Source organism: Myxocyprinus asiaticus, chromosome 21 (assembly GCF_019703515.2).
Source record: "Myxocyprinus asiaticus isolate MX2 ecotype Aquarium Trade chromosome 21, UBuf_Myxa_2, whole genome shotgun sequence".
NCBI lineage: Eukaryota > Metazoa > Chordata > Actinopteri > Cypriniformes > Catostomidae > Myxocyprinus > Myxocyprinus asiaticus.
This window is the reverse complement of record NC_059364.1, coordinates 36,696,780-36,723,972: the sequence shown is the minus strand read 5'-3', so window position 1 is coordinate 36,723,972 and position 27,193 is coordinate 36,696,780. Positions and strand designations below refer to the sequence as shown.

At 39.1% G+C, this 27,193-nt stretch overlaps 1 protein-coding gene across 3 annotated transcripts in view; it reads right to left on the bottom strand.

Annotated features, from left to right (window-relative positions):
- LOC127412164 (thyroid adenoma-associated protein homolog) overlaps positions 1-27,193 on the bottom strand; it is a 128,706-nt gene that overhangs the window by 16,498 nt on the left and 85,015 nt on the right. For 2 of the 3 annotated variants that reach the window (XM_051648306.1, XM_051648307.1), the window contains exons 30-35: positions 23,159-23,271; positions 20,350-20,432; positions 10,360-10,757; positions 5,040-5,164; positions 3,038-3,110; positions 540-699 (exon numbers count right to left, since the gene is read on the bottom strand). In XM_051648306.1, coding sequence (XP_051504266.1) covers positions 540-699; positions 3,038-3,110; positions 5,040-5,164; positions 10,360-10,757; positions 20,350-20,432; positions 23,159-23,271 — 952 coding nt within the window. The remainder of the gene's footprint in view (positions 1-539; positions 700-3,037; positions 3,111-5,039; positions 5,165-10,359; positions 10,758-20,349; positions 20,433-23,158; positions 23,272-27,193) is intronic. The other variant, XM_051648308.1, reaches the window with a different exon arrangement.

The following is a 27,193-nucleotide window of genomic DNA, read 5'->3' as shown; positions in this document are numbered from 1 at the left end:
GGCGAACCTGGCAACACTGAGACTGGTATGTGTACAGCGTTTTGCGTATGTGTCAAGCACGTGGAAGTGTATGAACAAACTTCTCTCATGAATGTGCCAAGAAGACTGCAGATGTCAAGATTTATAGTGAATATGGCCTTATTTCTTGGTATGTTTCTCACCCAAAGTGATTGTATCACTTCAGAAGACATGGATTAAACCACTCAAGTCACATGGATTACTTTTATGCTGCCTTCAGGTGCTTTTTGGAGCTTGAAACATTTGGACCCCATTGAATGAATGAACAAAAACACATATATCCTTAAAAAAAAAAAAAAATGTTTTTTGTGTCCCGCAAAAGAAAAAGTCATGCGAGTTTAAGATAGCATGAGGGTAAGTAAACAATGAGAGAGTTATAATTTTTGGGTGAAATATCCCTTTAAAGGCTATTGAGCCCTTTGATATATCCTATGCAAACTGGTTCCTGTTTTAATAGTAAGCACAAGAAAGAAAAAATTAGTCTTTATTTTACTTATTTTTAACTATAGTTGAACGCTCACCCAGAGGCAGTGCTGGTGCTGTCAGTAAGGTGGGGACGGCCTTCACCAGCACCTCCGCTGACATCAGTTTGACCTCTACAGGTTGCTCCTCACCGCAGCCCTGCACGACCAACGCCCCCCATTGACTTAAGCAGGCTACTGCATCCTCACTGAGCTCCTGCTGCGTGCACAAACAAACACACGCACACACACAAATATAATACACATAACTGAGGGGACATCAGCAATACTTCCCTGATATGGCCTTTATTAAACTGTGAAAAACATACCGTGATGGTGGTACCATGGTACAGTGATGATAATAGATAGTAATACCACAGTACTGAAAGATCACCTTATTCATATACCTTGGTATTTATATTGTACTTTAAAGAATACCATTATGGTAGTGTCCAAAAAAACATAGTAGTATCATATTACACTTCCAAAGTATCACGGTATTACCATGTTCCTTCTTTGCAAGTGGTACACTTCTTCAAAGAGGACACGGATAGAGTAGCATACAAGCCAACATACATGGGAACTCCTTCAATACTGTTTACAAAGCATCACATGATGCACCTCATGAAGTTAGTTGAGAAAACTGTAATCTAGGCAAAGGGTGGCTACTTTGAAGAATCTAAATTATAGGATGGTTAAACATTTTTAACCACTACATAATTACCAAAATTTCCATTTGTGTTATTTCATAGTTTTAATTACATTACTTGCACTTCAGGGTTCTTTTGACCAGCAGTGATGTAATTTTAATAATCTGTTTTATTTTATGCACGAATAATGCTAGTATATGTCAATAAAAGTTTTTATAAAGGGATATCTATGGTTTATAGTGAAGAAATGTAGGTTCTTTTTGAACTGTTGACAAAACCAGTTTAACTTGAATACACATCCACCATAAATACACACTCAACACACTTCTATAGCCTGAGAAATGTGGCATATAAAAATTACAACTACCATCAGACATGCAATGTGTCTTTTCTGCTCAAACTATTGGTCCACATACAGTAAATAATAATATTGGATGTCAATATCATCATATTCAATATTTAAACTTAATAACAGTCGGTTTTGATTGAACAAGTTACTTACTGCATTAAAAAAAAATGCAAAAAGACTATTTTAGAAGTATTCCATTATTTTTATTTGCACATCCTTTCTCAAACACTATGTGCTGTGGTGGTGGACGCTCGTCCGGTTACCTGCGGTTACCTTCCTTACCTGTGGCGTTGTTCCATGGTGGTATAAGATAACTGTTAGATCATATTTGACCTCAAATCTGTCACAGCAATTGCACTTTGGAAATTAAAAACAGCCATTTGCAAAAAAAAGTTTGTGCGATTCATTTGTGAAAAGTTTAAATCTAACAACAGCAGTTGCGAAGCAAATTGGTCTAAAAAAAAGTAGATGCAATAGTAATGAAGGTGATCAAATCCTCGCCGGGTTCACACATCCTCCGTGAGCAGCGCGTTTTCGTTTCGGCGTCCATAATAACAGATGACACCATTTACACTGCAAGCGTGAGTCATGAGGTGACGGGTCCCAGAAGTGGCAGTGAACGGACAGTTTCAGTGTTGAGCCTATTTTTGCCATGCGGCTCACGCTGAGCTCAGCGGCTCTGGGTGCAGTACAATACTAAAATAATCATTGAAAAGACACAAAAGCAAATCAAAATGATTCAAACCGAACCTATAGTACACTACAATTTATGTGTCTGCATGCACGTAAACCCAATAAAATAACTTAATAGGAAGTTACATAAAGAAAGAAGAAACTTAAAGGAAATAATTAATAAACTGCTGGATGTTTTGCCATTCTGCGTATATAAGTGTACAGTATAGACACATCATTAACCAATCACAACCAAGTGTGCTGATAAAGATGAAGTGCACATGACTGTCCGCTGTTGTCCTTGAAGCAGCAATAACCTCAGCTTATTATGACCTTATTAAAGAAAAAATTTGGCATAGAGTTATCCCATAGATAAATTTATTTTCTGCTCAGAGGCGCTGCTAATGTGAACATCCAATGTGAACGTCCAACGCGACCACCCCACTCACGGAGAATGTGTGAACCCGGCGTTAGTTTGTCGTAATCCACTGTTCCTGATGGACATTTTAAAATAAATTTAAATTAGAAGCCCAAATCTCTAATAATTGTTTGGAAACTGGGGTGTTTCAGCCCCAGACACCAGTGTTTTTGGCTATTTTCAGCTCAATTTGAACAAAGCACACATCGACAGCAGTTCTTTTCTGGGGTGCCAAAAGAACCCGGAAGTGCCAATTCCTAGAATATGATTGTAAACAGTAATTTCATCTATTTCTTAAATTCTGGGAAAAAAGTCACAATAAAGAATGAGTTGGTGTGTCCAAAATTTCGATTGAAGTCTTGATCACATTCAAATCACATTGTCAACAAAGAAAAATCATCTTGCAGCCAAAAAGTATCTTGAATCCCTCTTTCATTTAATCGCTCTCGTTTCTTTTCTTCTTCCTTACCTGCAGTGTTGATTCAGCCAGGTGCACCACCAGTTGGGACGTTAGAGAGAGAGCAGCACAGTAGAGCTCCACACTAGGAGAGAGACACACACACACACACAAATCTGTCACTTTTGCATTGTCATACTGATGGAAAGAGTGGGTGCGAAACTGGCCTACTTCTTACATTTTTAAGAAATTTAAGTGGAAATTAAAAAGCACATAAAAATCATCACAATATTCACAATGTTGCTTCATTTTATATGACCAACAAAATACTGAAAATATAAATATTCAATATATCGACCAGATATAACTGCAGGTATGCATGCAAGATAATGGTTTGGGGTTGTGTGCATTGCGTTGATTTTGTTTCAAAAGTAAAAAATATATAAATTATGCTTTGAACGTTCGTTTTCTCAAATGAAAGGATTTTTTTGTTTATTTGCTTTGTTTAACAAATGTAAAAATGAGAAATCAACTCAATTTAGTAATTTAGTAATTTTAGTAATTAAAGTAATTTTGCCCATTTCTTTTTAAATGAAAATAGAAAAATTCAAAGCAAAATTTATATTTTGTTTTTCGATTTTAAAAATCAAAAACAAATAAACACTGTAACAGCATAAGGAGGGCAAAGAGGAAGCGGGAACCAGCTGAACAGTCAACAAAAAGGTTTAATGATATAAATCAACTTAAAACAACATAAACGAACAGACACACATGAAACGTGGCCGCGTGTGTCTCTCTCTCCCGAACTGGCGTCTCCAGCTCCCCTTTATCTCTCTCTCCCGCTGATTAGTTGACTCAGTGCCGGCCATGCACCCTCACGGTACATAGACCGATTTGTAGTTCCTTTAAATGTAATGATGTTCTAAACAAAACTAGCATAATACTGTAAAAACAAAACAACATGCTGACACACTCTAAAATGAGGCCCAGGCCAAGTGTAAAGGGGCTGTTTCTAACTTGATCTCAAAGAAGGGGTAATTCAGCATGTGTTGTACAACAGAACATGGCTCCCAAAATACACTCAGCAAATGTGCCATTACACAACACTACATTTGTCCGACTGCATTACACAATAACACAAACACGGCAAGTCTTACGGCACTGCTTAATCACAGGGCAACTGCCCCAGCTACAAAAGACTCGTATCATGTCACATCACACAAATAACAATACAACACCAAGTGTTTTGCCATACTGGACGTGAGGGGAGAGACTGAAAGCGTGAGTGTGGAGTCTTTGTAATGTAATACTGAAGCCTGTGTTCACAGCGCACTGGGATGTGAAGGTGTCTGTTATTCAGGGGCCCCTACAGGCACCGAGGAGCCAAAAACAACAGACTAACTGCACCTGCTGCCATAGTGTGCAGCCACATAAACACATATTAGAACTCGTACACCACCTCTAAGCATATACATACCCACAAATTATAGGGAATTACCCTATATGAAGGCATACAAACACATCCACACTCAATTGAAAGCACAGGTAGCTGTGGCCCTTTAATGTGTAAATCAATCTCCCTCTCGCTTTGCTGTAGGTATGAAAGGGAGATTGATGCATGCAGGGCAGCTGGAGACCACAGGTATGTGTGGTTTCTTTTGTTGTCAGGGCCCACATCTAGAGCCATTACGGTTTCTGCTAACAGCGCTAGCTGCTCAACAGAGTACCTCTCGCCTCCTAGAGGGATATCTACCACCCCAAAACCACTACCTCAACAATAAGAAGTTTCGTTAAGGTCTACAGCTGCTGAGAAAATAACTGGGGTGTTTTTAGCATGTCTGTGGAATCTTTTAAGTTCAAATCTTTAAAATTAAGTTAAATAGCTATTGTTGTTAACATTTTACTTTTTGTGCCTCTAGCAGAAGTAAAAGGATCTAAGAAAACAATAATCTTTTCACCTTTTAAGATTTACAATCAATGCTGAGAATGTAAGGGAATCCAGTTTGAGGTGTTATATGAAGAATATAGAAGTTACAAGAGAACTGTGCTACTTGAGTGTTCACAGTGTGTTCACCTGTGTTTAGAGGTCTCAGTCAGTGTGACGAGATGCTCAAGAACCTCCTGACAGCTCAGAGACATTGTCCCATCTCTCCAGGGCAGGAGAGAGGACAGAGGGAGGGCAGCAAGAACCTGTAAAACCTGTAAGAGACCAAGAAAAGACAAGATACTGACTACGTTTGCATGGACACCAGAAAGCGGTTTATTGCGAGAATGCAGCGTTCCGGTTTACATGCACTGTATAAGCGGTGTACACTTTACTCCCATATACATGCGGTGAAAAACAATTTCTCCACAGCAATGTAATTTACCTATGATACTTGTGTAAATAACAAAAATGGCATCTGAGAAAAACGTTGCTATTTTATTCTCTGTCTCTTCGCTTTATTTGCAGATATTCCAGAGTTGTTGCTGTTTTTGTTTCCTTAAAGGAATGTTCCGGGTTCAATACAAACTGCCTCTGTGTCTGAGACAGTCAATCCGAGCATCTTATCACGTGGCTTGTTGAGCACGTTACCGCGGAGACGTAGTGTGTGTGGAGGCTTCACGCTATTCTCTGTGGCATCCACATTATAGCGACCACGAGGAGGTTACCCCATGTGACTCTACCCTCCCTAGCAACCGGGCCAATTTGGTTGCTTAGAAGACCTGGCTGGAGTCACTCAGCACGCCCTGGATTCAAACTCGCGACTCCAGGGGTGGTAGTCAGCATCTTTACTCGCTGAGCTACCCAGGCCCCGATTTTTGCTTTTTTTTTTTTTTTTTTAAAGAAAAGGAGGAATGAGTCAAAATACATTTTTGTGCTAATGAACATTATGCCACAAAGGCTGTCAATTGAGCTTAACTTGTACCAAACCCAGAACATTCCTTTAACTTTGCATCGTGACCTGCAGCAGAACTGCACTGCAATAGTGGGGTTTCCCTCTTGCGTAAAACTCTGGGATTCCCCCAATGCACAAGTGCATATATGCAAACATGAGGGACCGTCTATATTTTACATTGGTGTATAAAAATTGGTATAGTTTATAGTGTATGTGCTTTTCCCACTGTACTCCGAGAAATGTTGAATTCTTTCCACTGTGTTTACTTGTTTTAGGGCTATATCCTATGACATATCTGGTCTGTTCATGCACATGTGCACTCTTCAAACACCCATCAAAATGGTGCTTATGTGTTTAAATTGTCACATTAAGCTGCATTCTCGAGGTGAAACCTTGGTTTGTTAAACCGCTTTCTCTTAATCCCTTAAATGTCATAAAGAAATCAGCATTCTCATTCACATGACCTTTCAGAATATCACTTTCTGCAAAAAACATGGAATAAGCCATTTTCTTAAAGGTGCTGCAAGCGATTTCAGCCAATCTACTTCCACGAGACTGAGCCGTTAAATGAGCTTTATTGAGATCGACATTGTGCAGAAATGGTTGTTTAAAACAACAGCAGCAAGATAGCGCCCTCAACAGACAACTGTTATGAACAACATGGCATAAAAATGGCAGTCAGCCTCAATAATTCACTGCAACTACAATACTATGAGAACAAGCAAAATTATTGACAGGTGAAAAGTATCAATGTCTGTGGTCCGCAGACACATATTTGTTTGCTGTTTACAAAGTCTACAGCTGTCACAGAGACCGGTGAGATATCTCAGGACACTTATTTCATTAAAATTTTTAAGGGAGTAGGAAACTGTTTTGCATACCTTTCCATGAAAAAAAATCACTGTAACACAGTCAACGGAAAGGAGGAGGCGAGAACCGGCTTGACGATATAAATAGAAATTTAATGATAAACTTAACCAAAAAGACAAACACACACACACAGGTGTCAGACAGCTGTCCGTAACTCTCTCTCTGTCGCACTGCCGTCTCCGGTCGGCCTTATCCCTCTCAGGCTTAATCAGCCTAATTATGGGCCGGGTGTGTGGAATCACAACCTGGCCCCGCCCTCCGCCCTGCCACATTCCACCCTCATTCTCTCAGGCCGGGGAGCCCCCGGCATGACATACGCACCCCCCCCCCCTTCCCTGGGGGGAGGCGTGCCCTTCCGGCCCCGTCTGCCGGCAGGTCATCCCCGCCTTCCTGGAACTGGGAGGGTGACAAGGTGAGAGAAACAACAATAAAAAAAAACATAGTACATACACACCGTAACGGCCGATGATACCAACTTAATATAATAATATTTTAAAAGAGGGAAAGGCCAATGTGGAGTGGCAGCGGGAGAGAGAGAGAGAGAGAAAAAAAAAAAACGTACTCGCCGGTTCTCCGATACGCCATAGCCTGGTCCTCGGCCACTCCTCCAGCCTCTAGTGGACGACAGCCGCGCCTCCCAGGGCAGATTGGAGGCAGTCCTCCGGCCCCTGGTGAACGGAATGCCCCGCCGCGTTTTCAGTGGACAGAAGGGGTCTCCTCCACCCCTGGCAGCGGCCCTGACTGCTCCAGGCGGTCGGTTAGGAGCCCCTCCTCCCCTCGTGGTCGGCGGCCGTTCCTCCACTCTCAGGCGGCCGGGCTCCTCCGTCCCCCGGCGGATGGCCGCGGCTGCTCCGTTGGGGTGGATGGTAGTGGCGAGGACTCTACTACAGCGCATCCCTCCTCCTTCCCGGGTTTCGGCACCAGTGTAACACATTCAATGGAAAGGAGGCGGCGAGGACCGGCTTGACGATATAAATAAAGGTTTAATGATAAACTTAACCAAAAAGACAAACACAGGTGTCGGACAGCTGTCCATAACTCTCTCTCTGTCGCACTGCCGTCTCCGGTCGGCCTTATCCCTCTCAGGCTTAATCAGCCTAATTAGGACCCGGCCCAACCTCCGCCCTGCCACAATCGCTTACAGCACTTTTAAGTGCATGTAAACGTGGTCACTGAGAATATAATGAGAAGGAGAGACATAATAAAGTGTTAAAATCTATTGATTCTCAACTGGTTGGTCGTGACCCAAAAATGGGCCACAGGTCTGTTCTGATAGAGTCATGGACAGCAGAGACAATGCTAAATGCAAATAATAAAATGTAACATACCATATAATCATTAGGGTAGCAAAATAAATAGGCTTATGAATTTTTAAAAGGCCAGAGAAGACACTTCCAATTTCTTTTGTTGTTGACGTCAAAGGCTGAAGGCTTCAAATGAAACCCAACGGTATTTTGGCACAAGCTAGACAAATTAGTCAGATGCCAACATGGACAGGTTGTATGACATGCCCACATTCTCTCAAACAATGAGCACAACTACACAAGTTCAAAGAAAATAAGACCCAGACTAAATTAAATATGGTTTCACTTGCAACAAGGACGAATATGGAACGAGCAAATTATTGGCTGCTAAAAGCATGAAACCATTGGAATTCAATTCAAGATTCAATATTATGCAGTTCATGGCAAAAGTAATAAATTGCAATGTTTGACATTTTGGTTTACTTTTTCTGCATTAAGCAATTATGGTACTGCGTTAGGTCACAACTTCAGCAAAATTAGTTAAGAACCACTGGCCTGGGACATGTTTATCTGTCTTAATAGAGAATATTTTCAGTACTTTCATTTACCAGCCACACCTCTCAACTCATTTTCCTTTCATCCATATGACCGATCCCTTATTTCACCCCCTGTCTGTAAGTAACATTCCTCCCTCCCCATCCATCCATTCATCCCCCTGCACATAAAGCACATCTGGTTCAGCTCTGGCCCTCGGGCTTCCCCCCAAACACTGGTCTCAGCAGAGCAAGGGAGTTAACGGAAGACTTGTTTTTCTTCTGCTCTGACCCCTGCTGTCTTTGCTTTCCTTTACTGTGACAGGCCATGTAGCTCACAGGGGTTTGTTGACATTCTTCAGACATATTTGGTTGATAATTTTTTCTTAGAGTGCACAAGTGTTATTAGAGCCTTATATAAGGTCATTTTATGGGTCTTTTTAACAGCTTTCTATGGCCTCTGCTCTTTAATATGCCTCAGACTTTTAAATTACGGCACAGCCACACCGCTCACGTGTTCAAACAAATTCTCCCTAAGTACATGACGAAACCAGTGTGGATTTGGTCTTAAGACATAAATGAGTATTTGCAGAATGGATTTAGACACTAGAGTTGCAGTTCATTGCATATTTTCTTATTAAAGTAGCCGACTAAGCACGCAGAGGAAATTAACCTAACTTTCCTCATTTCTTCCCAGAATGCTTTGGTGGAGCAGTCGACTTACCATGGAAATCAGGCCATATCGAAAGCCTGGAGCAACTAGGAGCAGCTTAATAGCAGCACTTTAAACATTAACAGTTGGCCAATAAAACGGCTTTTAAGAACACACACAAACACTGCAACAGACATAAATACATACACAGACACATAAAAACACACATCTCCAGACACAAACATGCACACTTCCAGCGAAGCCCATTCCCGTCAGTTTGAACATGGCTTAATGATAGGAACAACAAAACAGGGGAGTAATTGATGGTTGGTTGAGTGTTTCTGAGGAATTGAAATCCAATCCCTTTTTCTAAACAGGAACTTGCCTTTTCAATTCACCGGGCCAAAGCTCTGAGTTGAAAGTACATGTGTGTATATTGAGTCTGTGAATGGAAATTAAACAACAATCAGACGTTTTTATTCAGAGATTCAGCTGCCAGTAGCTCTTGTTTAGAAGGTTGTTATCATGGTGCAGTTGTTTATTCTGTAAATCAAATAAAAAACAGCTGGATTCTCTAATCTAAGGATCACAGAGATCGATGGGTGGATTTCACCTCAGTTCACCTAGGTTAGTAGACATGGTTTTGGCTACTAACTGGAATCAATTTTAATTTGCGACATCCATGATGCTGACAGTGAAGGAAGTGATTGGACAGAGAGCACCATTGCAACACTGAAAATATTTAGTTCTCCAAATATTATCAATAACTTTCACTGCTTCTCTAGTGTGTGTAGCAATTTAATGCATTAATTTAGTGAAATTAATTATTAAAAAAATAACGTGTTAAAAAAAGGAACACAATTATGTCCTTTGACCCATCCATAAATTCCATAATAAAAGTGCATATTTTCCTACCATTGGAGCAATTCAAGCTTGAAGTACATGTAACTTTGTGTTTTCACAAGCCTCATCAATAAGGGGCAGTTAGGGCGCCTCAACAAACCTCACAAGCAGCGTAGCCACAGAATGAGAGCCGGTCAAATATGAGCTCCAGAGATCTGCACAGGACAGACACGTTCTTGACAGCTGGACGAAGCACAACCGAATGCAGGGGTACTGAGATGCAATTTTTTTTTAAAAGGTTGAATAAGGTTGTAATATCCTGATTAATTTTCGAGCGTATCTGAGACACTAAGTAAAAGGGTGATTTCCTCACCTTTGCTTGACACCCAGGGTATGTCTCATGCAGGGCCAGGTGGGTTAGGCTGGACACACCAAGGTTAAAGAGCATGAGGCCCTGACCCCCATGTTGAGACTCTTCCTGTGTCCTCTGAAGTCTCTTGAGGAGCTGATCCAGGGCAAACAGTCGAACCTCATAGTGCTGGCACTGCAGCATACACATCAGGAGATCTCTCTGTAGCCCGTCAGAATCAGGACACTCCCACAACTGAGGCGATTCCACACAGATGCTGATGGCTATATGAGCCAGACTCTGCAGGTACTGTGTGGTGCCAGGAACTGATACATTTATCTCACGGGGTCCTTCAGTAGCCACAAGTTCTGAGACCATCAGAATGTGCAGAGTTTCTTTACGTAGCTTATTCAGCTGAGAATCTAGAGCAGAAAAAACAATGAATATACTCCATTACATGTGATGGTTTAAGGAAGAACTACATTTAGAAAAGTTCTAAAATTAATGCATAATTGATCTTTGACAGCATTTAATAATGAACTTTGCACTGAGAGAATTACTTTGATTGTTGTATTTTAGTGAAAGATACTACCATTTGGACTAACACTACTAAATATTGATTGGGGTTCTCCATGACATCACTATGTTGAGATAATAAAAAATAAAAAAATAAACATTCTGAGAATTACAAGTGCTTTAGGGGTTCAAACATCCTTTTTTCCTAAATGAATTATTAAGAACACAATATTCTTCTGAACTCCAAATGAAACCCACTCATCCAAGGACTTCTAAGGACCCATTGAAACGCCCACACTGCAAACTAATCTGGTCCTGCACATGATTCAACAAGGAGTAGACCAGGGGGCGGGACCATACTGCATTCCCCAAGAGATGAGGTTGGTTACCGTGACACTCCAGCATCAAAAAAGCTCTCATACACCTCAATGAGCACGCTCAGACTGACTTAACACAGCTACCGCAAACCACACTCCACACTTAGCTAAGTGTGAGAGAGGGTTCGAGGGATTGTGTGTGTGCTTGCATGTCTCTTTAGGGCATGGGCATTGCTCAACACTGGTTTCAATAATGTTAATTGTTGGCATGTTCACACCGAGCCAGACTGTTATTATAAGAATGGGGGTGGTGGGAAAGCATGTGTTAAAATCAGGGTGGAGATGTAGAAAAAAAGTTTATAGTAATGAGAACTACAGTAGAATATTTAATTGTATGTGGAAAATACTTCACTACAACCCTGACAGAGACATCGGCAACAAAACATCAATCTAAGAAATGGCCGGCACGCTGTTTTAATAGTAATCTATAATAAGGATCTCTTCTACATAATCGTTTTTTTTTTCCTTCTTTTTTTTTTTTGCTTTGCTCAACCACACGCACAAACATCTGTAGACTTGGATATTCCTTGAAAACCTTTCATCATGCACAAATCAAGGGGTCAAGGTTTGGCTGGTTAGCATGGCCCTGTTAGCCCCTGCTGGAAGATCCAGTAACTACACTAGCTGGGCCCAAAAAGCGAGAAGGATATAGCTGCAGGCAGAGCTCCAAAAAGGAGCGGAAGCTCCAAACTGCCATTTAAGATATAGGGAGCCCCTAACCTAACCCTTTCCCTAGCCTTAATCCTGTGTGGTAGTGACGCCCCATTTTGGAGTTGGCACAACACCCTTTTGGAGTAACCCCATCCTATTTTGGAGATTCCGCCCCCATCTCCGGCCTGAAGCTATACCAAGTTGCAAAAAGCAACTTTCTCCATTGACGGTCAGTATTGAAGAACTTGAGACTCTATACGTTCTTGTTGAGCAATTAGCCAATCAGCGTTGTCATGATGCATTGGCTCTAGAGTAATTCCTCACATGACAATTAGGGCTCAGACGATTGGCTCAAAAAACATCTTTAGTTGGTTAAGGAACAACATTCATATCAAAGAAACACATTATCCTAATCCTGTCCCTATTCCCAAATCTAAACCTAGCCATACCTAAAAATCACCTAAAATGAGAGGGAAATTATAGGGTGATATGAAAAATATACAAACCCCTGATCCCAGTCCTAAGCCTTACCCTAAACCTACCCATTTCACTGTCCCTAACATCAAATTGGTCAATGAGAATGCTGTACTAGGACCAGCAAAAATGTGGATCCAGGGACATGTTCTACTTGGCAAAATCAAGGTCACCGCCATTGAGATGAATGGGAAGGCTAACAACCCGCTCTCTCCAGGTATTATAGACCTCCTTGGTTCAATAAGTAAACTAAGAACGCTGCTTTTACTCAGAGCGAGAGAAAGGTGAAGTTAAAAACAAAACTGGAGTGAGTCACAAGTGGAGTGATGCTCCATTCATCCCTTTAAACTCAAGCCAAGTTCTCAGTACCACAAAACAACACAGAGAGAAAAACATCATTTACAGAGGAAGGGAGACGAGAACTAGTCAGTCGTGAGACAGAATTTGGATAACAATGCTGATTTATTTCTCTCGCACCATCTCCTTCGGACTCTGGGATACAAAGAGGGTGAAATACTATGCAATTTCCATGTATAGTATACAAAATAGGGTCTGAAACTTTTTTCATCAAAAGTTTAGTAAAATAAGGTGCTTAACCTTCAGTAAATGTTTATCATCAAGTAGAAACCTAAGCTGTTTTATATGAGGTTTGCAATCTTTGCAATTATGTTACCAACATTTGGGAACATCCAAGAAATCTTAATACAGTTAAAACCCTGATTTGTAATGTTCATTAACAGTTAAACACGCTTAACAGTTGCTAATACATACCTAGGCACTAACCATACAGTATGGCAGCGTACAATTGCATTGCATTCCAACTTGAACTTAATATTGGAATCCTCATTGTGCCACATTTCCATTATTAATTACAGGACTTAGTATTAGCTGATTACAATTTTTTATTTAGTTGTTACTACAAGACGCAAACATTACTCTGTAGCTAGCGGACTTTTAGCGAACTACTCTTCAGCCACTGTAGCAAGCTACACATTTTCTGCAAATGGCAACAACAGTTCACTTTCTTTTTCGTCTTAGTTGTCTCTTGGGGTGTTGTCTCTCAGTTTTCAAAAACAGTTTGAAAAAAAGAGCAGACGAGCGTACATGTTGCAGGTGTTCCCGTGTTTCGCTGCCACTTTTCTGCCACATGTTTTACACATAGGAAAAACATCTTCAACCAACAATCCCTCTGCATTTTTATGCAACCTAAATTTACTTCTAAACTTATGACCCTTTTAGACAGCGGATAAAGTGTTAGCTGCGTTCCTCCTTCAGCCATGCTTTTCGTCCACGTTGGTGTTGTTTACATCAGAGTGCGCATGTGTCATTTATGCTGCATTCACGCAGTGTTGTGAATTTTGAATCATTGATGGAAAAAACTACTGTGCGAACAGAAACATCTAAACAATCTGGCTAAAAGGTTATCTTGAATTATTTATGGTATTTTTTAAGTGCTCACGATAACAATATTGTGCATGTTAATTACCGTGATATACCATATTACCGAATACCGCCACATGCCTATTGTTCGTATTTATACTTACAATAACTTGGATAACAGTGTTGAACTTTGCAAATGCAGTCAACTACCACAATAATTATTTGTACAAATTGAGAAAATGGAATGAGATAATTTACTTCACATCCTGCAATCCTGTAGATACGGTGCAAATGATGTCGCCTCTTGTGTGTCATATATACACTCACTAAGCAACTTTATTAGGAACACAAAGTTCTCAACGTGGTCTTCTGCTGTTGTAGCCCATCCGCCTCAAGGCTCAATGTGTTGTGCATTCTGAGATGTTATTCTGCTCACTACAATTGTACAGAGTGCTTATCTGAGTTACCGTAGACTTTGTCAGCTCAAACCAGTCTGGCCATTCTCTGTTGACCTCTCTCATCAACAAGTCATTTCTGTCCACAGAACTGCCACTCACTGGATGGTTATTGTTTTTGCCACCATTCTGAGTAAATTCTAGAGACTGTTGTGTGTGAAAATCCCAGGAGATCAGCAGTTACAGAAATACTCAAACCAGCTCATCTGGCACCAACAATCATGCCACAGTCCAGATCACTGAGATCACATCTTTCCCCATTCTGATGGTTGATGTGAATATTAACTGAAACTCTTGACCTGTATCTGCATGATTCTATGCATTGCACTGCTGCCACACGATTGGCTGATTAGATAATCGCATGAATAAGTGTACAGGTGTTCCTGATAAAGTGCTCAGTGAGTGTGTATTATATATATGTTGAATGCTAATTTTTTTCTAACAAGGAAAATTAAATGGCAACAGGGTTGCATGCAAAATGTAGAACATAGTTAAATATGAAGACTGACATTTTGTGCATTTATAACTTGCTACTTCAGATTTGTGCCTCAAATGCTTTTTAAAAGTCATGGGACAACAAAATTGCACTGTATTCATGGAAAGTGCAACAGAATATGAAGAAAGAGCATGTAAGAACAAACAAGGTGTGTTGTGGATAGAGAATGCGTCACTATAAAATAGGCCTCCCTCTGGAGAGAGCAATGATTAATCTCAGAAATGAAAAGCATTTCTCAGCAGGCAGACAACATGTGTGTGAGTTTGGAAACAGTAGTTCTGGAGAAGTGTTGGAATCTTTATAATACATTGAATAACCCACAGTGAAACATCCAAAGAGAGTCTCACACACACACACACACACACACACACACACACACACACACACACACCATCAATTCTGACTCACAGAGAAAACTGTGGTTTCATTAATGCCACGACCACCAAGTCTCAATGACCAAACTTTGTGCTCTCATAAAAATAGCATTACAGTCACTGGCAATAGAAAATAAAACCCACAGCAGTAAAATCAAACATTAGCTGTTCTCCTTTGGCCTCTCCAAAAATCTTTTTTTTTTTTTTTTTTTTAAGATGAAAAAACAAAAGGGATAGTTCACCCAAAATAACAATTCTGTCAACCCTTATGTCATTCCAAATACATAAGATTTACTTTCTTCTTTCATTCTTCTGGAGCTGTTCCGATGAAGGTACTTGCTATTCTTCTAAGCTCCAATAATGACAAAAAACACTATATAAAAATATTCCACGTGACTTGTGCAATATCAAGTCTTCTAAAGCCAAACAATATATTTGTGGGAGGAACAGACCAAAGTTTATGACTTTGAATATAGTGTTCGAGCAGTATGGGCTATTTTTAAGTAGTTTTTTTTTTTTTGACAGCCCCTGGTCACTGAATGCTTTTATTACATTGAAAAGAACAGCATGACCATTCTTCAAAATATCCAATTTTCAATACTGAAGAAAGATGTTATGACGCACTAGCTGTTGAAGTATGTGTGCGATCTTTTTGTTTCAGAGTGTTTAGCTTGAGTTTATGGTGCAGGAAAACTGTGTGCTGTCTGTACTCACTACAGTAGTAAACACACACACCGATACACACGTGCCAACACACATACACACTCACACACATGGATTTCACATCATGTTCTCCCATCATTACCCAAACTGTGAAAAACAAAACCCAGACGGCTCAGGAACGTGCACACCAGATGCGAGCATGAAAATGCTTTCCCACAGTGGGTGACCCCACACTGCCAACCACCTACTGATGAATGTGTGTGTGTGTGTGTGTGTGTGTGTGTGTGTGTGCAAGAGCTATTCATGATTTACGTATTGCCCTAAAAGACATAAATATGGGGGATATACTGCAAAAATGAAGGTTTTGCACAATAAACAACCTGGTCTTATAGATTCAGGTAACTATACCTATATTTTTGCAGGCTATCTGCAGGTATCAACACTTCCAGTTTAATACTTTTTAATAACATTTCAAAAGAAGAAAAAAAGTAACACCTGCACGTCAGTTCAATCACTATCGGGGTACATTGCAACAAAATGTATTGTGTTCATGCATATATTTACTCACCACTAGATGCAACATGAAATCACATATTTAAATGACGCATAGCTAATACGAGAGTAGACGAGCTGGTTTGATAATGTGTGCCTACTCTGTATTTTTTGCAGACATCTACAGTAGTTATTAAAGTTCATTACTTATGCTTATGTCCACGACTGGCTGCCATTCTCCCAAAATCTGACTTGAACATCCATTTGTTTTTTTCGTGCACTCATTAAGGCTCTCATCAAACATGAGCACAAACGAGCTCCTCCTTGAACTGTGGGCTTGACCAAATCCAATGATACATGCTGTTTTGCCACACGTGAACTTTTTGCTATATCGGAGCTATATTTTTGCTAAATCAGGCAAATATCTTCGTTAAATCTTTATGAGTGGTGCTTAACCACTGTTCTGAGACACCACATAACTTCAGCCAGCAATGAAGCGGTCGCTTTTACAGGGACTTCCAGAGATGGAGACGAAGATCGCCATGGTAGTGGTAGTAGCATTTCTTGGGCTAGTTGGCATGGTGGTAAGCCTAGCACAGGACAGGGCTGGGTGATATGGTTAAAAAAACAAAAACACAAATCGAATCTCCGTTTTTTTTTTTTTCAGCCTACTGACAATATTCAATATTTAATATCGATAACTCTGTATTTGCTCTGAAATGGCACAAAAGTTGTTTTTTTTTTAAATCAGAGAAACCATAATTCCAACAAAATGCATGGTCAAAAAAATAAAGACATGTACTCTGCAGTTTTTCACTAAATAAACAGAAGGAAGAATCTTAAATAATTTGTATTTGTTTGCATCAATACAGCAGGCCTAGCAGCATTTGACTACATACTGTATATTATTACTAACACATTTTCTGTGAATTTACAGGATGTACAAAAACTATAGAACATATAAAACTTCACTCACGTTTTTTGGAACTCATTTGAATATTATATTATTATATTATTAATAATATTATCAATCGTGTGTGTCTCAGTCTATTCTTAGACTCAGTTTATTATTATAAAATAATGCTGAATTATTATTATTATTTTGAGGATAAGATTTTTTTTTATTTAATAGTAATATATTTGTGTCATATTTACTTCACATTCACTTGGAGCTTTTATTTTGGTGGACCTGGAACCTTTATTTTGGCAGAAAGTGAAGTGTTTATTTACCAGTTTACATTGCTCCTCATTTCAAATCTGGTTAAATGCTGTCATCCCTTTTTCTGTGATACTGTGTCACATTTTCAGATTTGTATAATAACTTCTAGTGGTTACAGATGTTTGGAATTGAAAAACAGCATGTGATCCATAAGACTCCAGTAGTTAAATCTATGTCTTAAGAAGCGATATGATAGATGTGGGTGAGAAACAGATCAATATTTAAGTCCTTTTTTACAATAAATCTCCACTTTCAAATTCACATTCTGAAAATGAAAGTGGAGATTTATAGTAAAAAAAAATTTTTTTTTTAAAAAGAACTTGCATATGGATCTGTTTCTCACGAAAACTGATAATATTGCTTCAGAAGACATGGATTAAACCACTGGAGTCTTATGGATTACTTTTATGATGCCTTTATGTGCTTTTGGAGCTTTAAAGGTCTGGTCACCATTCACTTGCATTTTATGGACCTACAGAGCTGAAATATTCTTCTAAAAATCTTCATTTGTGTTTTGCAGAAGAAAGAAAGTCATACACATCTGGGATGGCAGGAGAGTGAGTAAATGATGAGAGAATTTTTATTTTTGGAAGAACTATTCCTATAAAAAACAATATTATGATTTTTTTCCCTCTTATTTTTGTTCTGGTGAATTAATGTGAGGAATATTCAGAAAATGTGTCGCCAGATGGATTTATTGAAAAAAAAAAATGTATGTTGTATGTTGGTAAACTTTTGTTGGTAAAAGTTGTTAGAAGACTCACAAGTCACAAGAGATGTTATCTTAAGTAGACAGTTTGTATGTCTTTGATTTGAACCGTACATGTCACTTACCTCAGCGAGGGTCAGACTATCATTCTCCCAATTTTATTCAAACAAAAATGTTTACATGATTTTATGTTGCATTTAAAAAAAAAAAAAATTCAGTTCAAAATCAAATACAAATTTTTAGACTCATTTGGCACTTGAGTGTTAAATCTGGATGTGGATGAAGATTATTATGCATCAAGCCATCAGCCAGAGAGGGAGAGACAGAATGTGTGGTGGTGTGTGTTGAGAGGGCAGAATTCCTCTTGTGTTTGATCCACACAAGCTCAAAAACCTGTTTCTCTCATGTCCAGCTAAACCACCATCACAAACTCTGCTTACAGTCTCAGTGCCAAACTACTAAGAGCTCTCTGCCTCACACACACACACACACACACGATCATCAGGATGGAAAAACATACAGAAACTGCCCAAAAAATGTAAGCTCCTACTTAAGACTTCCAAGACTAATGAAAAAGCAGATTGTTCAGGTCCTTTCCAGCTTCAAGTGTGACAGTTTAAATGTTAATTTCTTAAATACTTCTTCACTGAGACTACAAACACCTGTGAATAGCACACTTTAGGAAAGAGAGAGTGAGTGAGCGAGCCAGGGAGAGATATAAACAGAGAAGAAATAAAAAGAGTGGTAGGATTTATTTCTTTTTTTTTTGGAAAGGTCTGACTTTTTCCCCCCAAAATGAAAATTCTGTCATGATTTAATAATTCTCATTACATTTCAAACCTGTATTACTATCTTTATTCTGTGAAACACAAAGTTAAAGAATGTTTACAGTGCTCTTTTTTTAGACAATGAAAGAATATCAAGCTCCAAAAATAATAACAAAGCACAATAAAATTAGTCAATTTGATTTTTCAACAAACAACAACTTAAATTTCGTTTTGATATTCACACAAAGCTATCATATGGCTCCAGAAGAGTTTTTAGAAATTGGCAGCCAATTGATAGTGGTCACTGAATGCTTTCATCGCATGGCAAAGAGCAGCGTGAACAGTCTACAAAATTTCTCCTTTTGTGCTCCATTGATGAAAGAAAGTCACACAGGTTTAAAACAACATTAGTATGAGATCATGATGAGAAAATGTCTATTCTTTTATCTGGAAAAAACAGAAATCAGCAAAAATTCCACATAGAATATGAAATATAGAGATGGATTTAGTGAAATTATGTAAACAGAAAAAAGGAAGGTAAACAGAGATTAAGAGGCTGTAAAGACTGCAGAATGTATAAATTTATCTGTGAACAGCACAAGGCGATTGTGTGTGCTCTAATTCCTGCCCACCGGTTGTTATGTAAGTGATGGCAGGCGGGTGGGTCTGTAAAGTGTGCTTGTTTAAAGTGATAAATATTGCCACCATACCCACATGTGTGCGACACATGAGGCCCACAAACACGCAGGGGCCGCCCTCCTTTAATCTGGGTCACACCGGCACAATTGCACCATCTGCACAGTTTAGCATTCTCATATCAAAAACCCATAAGCCTCCAGCACACACAAAACTTAAACAATTAAAGGGATAGTTCATCCAAAAATGAAAATTCAGTCATAATTTGCTCACTCTTATGTTGTTCCAAACCTGTATGACTTTCTTTCTTCTGTGAAACACAACAGGATTTAGAACAGATTGTCCAAGCAGCTCTTTTCAATTCAAAGAGTCAATGGTGACCACGGCTGTCAAGCAAGATTTCAGTCCTGTTCCACACACAAAACTATCATATGGCTTCAGAAGATTTGGAATATAGTGCACAAGTCATATGGATGACTTTAATGATACTTTTATGGTGCTTTTTGTCCTTTGTTGAGTTTGACAGCAACTGGTCACTATTCACTTTAACTGTATGAAATAAAGCAGCTCAGACATTCTTCTGAAACTTCTCCTTTTGTGTTTTACAGAAGAAATAAATAAAGTTATTTGGGTTTGGAACAAAATAAGGATGAGTAAATGATGACATAATTTTCATTTTTGGGTGAACTATCCCTTTGACACAAAATTTCTTTGGCATATAAACTAGACTGGAGGTTATGCATTTGGAAAAAAAGCACATAATATTGGTCTTTCCTTTGAGACAGATGGGGTTTTCAGCTCTTACCTGAGACAGGAACAGGAAGATAACCACAAAGACAGCCCAGCAGGTCTAGAAATGCACCACGTGTCACCAGACATGGATTCCGTCTGTGTATTTGTGGGTGAGAGAGAGTGTTTATAATTATTATTATTATTATTTATGCAACAGTATGTCATTGTATTTACTCACCGGCATACTGTACGTCACTCATACCATGGCCCCAAAAATATCTGGACACTCAAGCCACACTTTAAACTGAACTGTGCGATATCTGCACTATTAACATCAGTGAAAAGATTTAGAAAGTAATTTAAAAGTTAAGGAATTAGTACTTTGATGGCTTTTCTCACAAAGTAATTAGTGAAGTAATTTGATAACATTTTTAGGTAATTATTAATTTGTAGTGGTTTACTATTTTTGAGGAACTTACCCAACACTAACTAGCATCGGCAATCCGAATTGCATAAATAATTGTTAACAAACAGTGAACGACAAATCTTTTACTGAAGTGACATTCTGTAAAAAGTAGTGATGTCATAAAATATCGATATATCGATTATTGATCGGCAAGTTATTTTATCAATACATTTGAGTCATCGATATATTGACATCAGTCGACATTTAAATTAGACGCCTAATTTGTGTGCTTAGTCTGACGTAATAGCTTTGGGAGACCACAAGGGGGAGACATAACATTTACTGAAGCCGGTCGCGGTATGGACAAGGCACAGATACGAGCTGATGGCAGTCCAAAGTTATGAAGGTTTTTGTACATCTCAAAGAATTAAAGTGACGTTGATAAGTTTTCAGCTTAGTGTATGAAACTGGTGTAACTGTGCAAACTGAACGATTAGAAATGACAACATTTATTATGCTATTTCTCTGTATATATCCATGAATAGGTCTTTCATTCAAGCTGTCAAACCAAAAAATGACATACTTGCAACTGAAAATACATTGTGTAGGTTCTATGAAAGATACATATAAACAATATATCATCCAGTAATGACTAGATAATGTCATTATATAATGATTTGAGTCGAATTTAATGGAAAACTATGTGAGCTGAGCTCCGTGGCACTGCAGAATTTTTAATAGCCTCCGGAGATGGCGGGCGGTGGCGGTGTGCACAAACGTACCTTCATAGAAAAGAATAGTTTCTCATTTTAGAATGCACCATGTCGTCCGCCAGATGCATCTGGTGCGTGACCCACTTTAATTTACCCTGCCGCTCACACTTTACCAAAGTTGTGTTGCGAAATATATTTGAAAAGACGAAGACTATTGTGCAATGAGCAGCCTTATTCATATCTGAAAAAATCACGATATATATTGATAATCATCAGGAAAATCTTCCGATTATTGGTGTGAAAACGGTCTCGATCCTAAGCCAAGTAAAAAGTATTATTCAGCAATACTGTCAATCAAAAGGAACTCTAAACAAAGGGTAAACTTCTTAATTTACATGTGCAGTCTTTTTAGCCAAACACTGCTCATAAGCTTGTGCTCTGGTTTCAGGGGATTGAATAGGGTTGTTGTACTTCCCTTTTAGTAGCCACCCACGATCTAGAAGTTTTAAAATACCACTTCTGAGTGTGGTAATCATGTTAAAAATCGAAATACTCTCACAAAACTAATGTACTTCTTTGTTTTAACACCAAACATTTTTCTTCAGCTGATAGGTTCATATGCAATACTTCACACTTTATACTGGGTGTCTTTAATTACTTTGTACTTACATAAAACTTGTTGTTCTGAGAAACTATTACATTTAACATTTGCTGCTGCAAAGGTTAGGGTTAGGGGTTGGGTCACTGTGGAAGTCCAAACAAACATAGTGTATGAATATCAAATTGAGAAGTAATTGAAAGCAATGCATATGTTACAAGCCCAAATCAGTTGGGGATGCTGAGGGTGACGCATCATATGTGCTGCCCATGGGCACAAAGAGAATTCTGGGTCCTGTATCTCACACCAATTGCAGGGCTAACATTTGCGGGAATGTGTGTGTTTGTGAGAGAGACAGACCACAGTGCAGCAAATGCTCGTGGGCCTGGGTGAGAACAAGAGGGCCAGTGTTCATAGCTGACGTCAGTATTTCATCACTTAGATATTAATAACACACTGCCTCTCTCTGAATGTCTGGCTTCATCTGCTTGTGTCCCACTGTTGCTCTCTTTAAATGCACATTGCAGCTCAGAATGCAAATTAACAGGATTACCCATATACATAGAAAGACCAAGTCAAACAGCCGGACTCCTGTATTATTTGTGGTTTTGGGTATCTGTAAATGTCATTTTTTTCCACTTCCTTTTTATCTCCACTTTTTCTTTCATTCTTCTACCACCATGCACTGAACATGACCTAAATCTATCTCTCTCTCTCTTAAATTCAGTATGCAGAACCAGTCCCACTTAAAAGTTTGGACACACCTACTCAATCACTACTATAACTCTGAAATGTGGAAAATGGATATCTCTGCTGACTTGTTCCTAAACGTCTCTCTCTCTCTCTCATTAAGCCGTTTGCAATAAAGCATCAGTATGGATGAGTGAGAGTGGTCAAAGGGCACATTGCTGTGTCAAGCACCCTGTAGTGCTTGTGTTCGTGTGCTGGGTCAGTGAGCAGAAAGCAGCCTTTGAAACAGAAGCACAGAACACAGAGAGCTTGCTTTACACAAATGAGTGAGTCTTGGGCAGAGGTGTGTGTACAGCCCCTCAGCAGGAGGCTAGCCGGAACTCTGCTTGTGCATGTGACCACATTGGCTGCTATGCATGCAAATAATTAAATATTATTAAAAAATTAATCAATATATAGGACTGACAGTACCCACCTTGTGGCGAGCCACAGCCGTGGAAACAGGGCATGGGAGATGTCACAGTCATCCTCACTTCCAGACTGGGGTCTGTGTGTGTCTGTCAGGTAGGAACGTAGCAGCGACAGCACCTGTAGATAAGATAGGTTATTTTTATTAGGAGAATGAGCTAGAGAGATAGAAGAAAGAAGAGAAAGTTCAGAGAGATCAGACAGAGAACTCATAGAGAGAGATCAGACAGGAGCCACAGAGAGAAACCAGAAAAAGACCTGACAGAGAGATGCAGGTGCTACTGGAGGAGGACAATCATGTATCCGTTGCGGAAAAATACATTTTTGAGCTGCACACCCTCAGAAACAAATCACTGCCTTGATCAATATAAACAAGGGGTGTTAATGTACATCTGTACATTTTTTGTTCATAATGTCTTGCTAAATGTTTAATCGTATTATATTGAATAGTGTGTATTGTTATTATTGTTATTTATTTTATTTTTGGTAATTACTAGGCACTTTATTTGAATTTTTATTGTTATTTGTTACAGTTTTATTCTTTTTTATATCTTGTCATTATCTGTTTTGTCTATTAAAGCTTTGGCAATATTGTATGTAAACACAATCATGCAATAAATTACTTTAAATTGAAAAATAGAAAATGAGAGAGAGAGTGAGATCAGACAGAGAGATCAGACAGAGAAATCACAGAGACAGAGCAGAAATGAGTCAGAGAGAAATTAGAGAAAGACTGCAGAGATCAGAAAAAAACAGACAGAGAAATCATAGAAATCAGACAGAAATCATTGAGAGAGATCAGACAGCTGTCACAGAGAGAAATCAGAAAAAAAACCAGACAGATTGCAGAAATCAGATAAATCAGAAAGAGAAATAATTGAGATACGACAGATAAATCAGAGGGAGAGAGAGAGAGGAAGAGAGAGAGATATCAGACAGATAAATCACAGAGAGATCAGAAAGGAGTCACAGAAAGAAATATCGGACAGAGAGATTGCATAGATCAGAAAAAAAATCAGACAGAGAAATCATTGAGAGATCAAACAAATAAATCATAGTGATAGGAGAGATCACACAAATAAATTATAAAGAGAAAGACAGGGCAGGACAAAAGTTACACATAAATCAGAGACATGAGACAGAGACATAAAAGAGATCAGACAGAAATCATAGAGAGAGAGAGATCAGGCAGACAAAGCAGAGAAAGATCAGACAGAAATCATAGAGAGAGATCAGAGAAAGATCAAAGAGATTGCAGAGATCAGAGAAATCATAGATATCAGACAGAAATCATTGACAGTGATCAGACAGAGAAATCATAGAGAGAGAGAGATCAGAGAGGAATGATAGAGAGATCAGAGGAAATAGACAGATAAATCAGAGATCATATAGAAATCATAGAGAGAAATCAGGCAGATCAAGCAAAGAAAGCTCAGACAGAAATCATTGAGAGATAGCGGACCGAGAAATCACAGAGAGATATCAAACAGGAGTCACAGAGAGTAATCAGAGAGAGATTACAGAGATCACAGAAATCAGACAGAGAAATCATAAAGAGAAATATTGAGACATTACAGATATCAGAAAAAACAGACAGACAAATCAGAGATCATACATAAATCATATTGATCATACAGAAAAATCAAAGAGATCATACAGAAATCATAGAGATCAGACAGAGAAATCAAAAAGAGAGATCAGACAGAAACCAGAGAGATAAAGATCAGACAGAAACCAAAGAGAGATCAGACAGAAATCAGAGAGATAAAGATCAGACAGAAATCAGAGAGATAAAGGTCTGACAGAAATCACAGAAAGGGATCAAACAGAAATCAGAGAGAGAGAGAGATCAGACAGAGAAATCAAAAAGAGAAAGATCAGACAGAAATCATAGATCATTCAGTAGTCAGAGAGAAATCAGAAAGATCAGACAGAGAAATAAGAGATCAAAGAAATCAAAAAGAGAAATAAGATATCAGACAGGAATCATAGAGATCAGACAGATAAATAAGAGACTGAGAAAAAAAAAAAGATCAAAGAGAAAGATCAGACAGGAGTCACAGAGATCAGACAGAAATCATTAAGAGAAAGACCAGACACAAAGTCCATAGAGAGATCAGACATGAGTCATAGAGAGTGATCAGAGAAATCAGACAGAAAATTCAGAGATCAGACATAAATCATAAAGATCAGACAGAAAAATCAAAGATTTATGACAAAAATCATAAAGAGAGATTAGCCAGAAATCAAAGAGAGAAAGATCAGACAGAGAAATCAGAGAGAGAGAGAGAGAGAGATGGAGAGAAGGACAGTAGAGAAACATAGCAAATGGATAGAAGACGGTTATTTGATGATAACCCAGTTAAAAAGTGTATGCTGGGCTGAAATAGTCTCTTTACTGGGTTGCGGCCAAAACATGGAAGCCATTCATTATACCCTGAGCGGGAGAGACACAGGGCAAAACAAGTTTGACCATGAAATACCAGGCCAGGCCTTCCAGCTGCGGACACCCCTCAACACTGGCGGCCCACACCCAGTCTCCCACACATTTAGTCCAGTCCTGCTAACACCGTCAGGGGGAAGGCCTGTGATGGCTGGCCTCTCTTGCTCCCTCGGAGGGAAGTGCATGTATTTATAGTGACAAACTACACAACTAGTGAATGACCACAAACCAAAGGCAATGGCTAAAAGCAAAAACAAACACCCCATTGAGGTCCATAATTCAACAGGGTGTACACAGTGCATGCATGCACGCATATAGAAAAGACGCACGCACAAATGAACACCAGAAATGTTGGAGGACAGTGTAGGCTAGATGCTGACCTTTGACACATTAACAATGTCTGCCTGGTAATCAAACAAGGAATTTTTGTAAAAGCCAACCTCTGGGCAGATGCTTTTATACGAGCAGTTTTGGAAAGTCTTGACACAATCTGAATCTAATTAGGCCCATTTGTCTCATCACTTTGACATGTTTTTATTTTACAGGCTTTTCCCGACATCAGAAACAAAGCTTGTGTAAGCGTATTTCAAAGGCTGGTAGTGATTGGAGCAGCCACAGAATTTAGGCTTTTGCCAGCAATGCACAACAAAGAACAAACACATAAAGATCTTGATACACTTACATGGTGTCCTAATCAGGAACAATGCAACACGTTTCCAGTGACAAGTAATTTGCCTGTCTACAAGGAAAGCCAAAAAATGCCGTGTGACGCAACACGATCGCAGACAATAAAACATATTTGATGTTTAAAATACAGTGGAGCAGGATTTTCCGACCACTGAGATTTCACTGTGGGCGGGGCTACAAATAACATTTCCCAAATTTCAAAATGTCAGATTTAGAGATAGCTTGTATCCCTTGTCACTTTGTTGTGTTTGTTTAGTCTGTTCCCAGGGAAGAGAAATAATGCAAATTTAAAATGTGTATATCTGCTGATAGTTATTCATTTATTTTTTGTAATTATTTCTTTTACTTTTAGTCGTACACTAGGATACAGATGGCTTCAAAACTAATATACATGCACTAAACATTTTTTAAGACATACTAGAGTGAAGAGGTCACAAGCCCAACAAAAGAAGCACACACTATAGTATTTTCCCTTAAAAGTATGTGTGTATGCATGCTCAACCCCCATTGAGTGAACCATGTCAGCTGATCTGATTTATTGTTTTGAAAACACACAGTGGATGAATTTCCCCATGGGACCTGGATGTTCCACAGGACGTCTAAATAAGACGCTGTTGGAGTGTGGGTGAGTGGCAGTGCTATGAGAATGCTTAAGAAGGGGCAGAAGCTTCAGGTTTGGTTAGTGCTGCTCAATCTGTTTTCCTCATTAGCCGGTTTCTAAAGAGAACGGTGAGTTGGGTCAACAGGGATTTTTTGGTGAACTCAGTGGGGTTCAAGCGTTTTACTCAGCGAAGCTGGTTTTGTAATCAAAATGGCACTCTGAAACACTGCTGACTTCATTTTGTCCTGATATGAAAAGGCAGTAATGCAAATCTAGGGTTGTGGCATACTTTTTTTTTTTTGTAGTGTGAA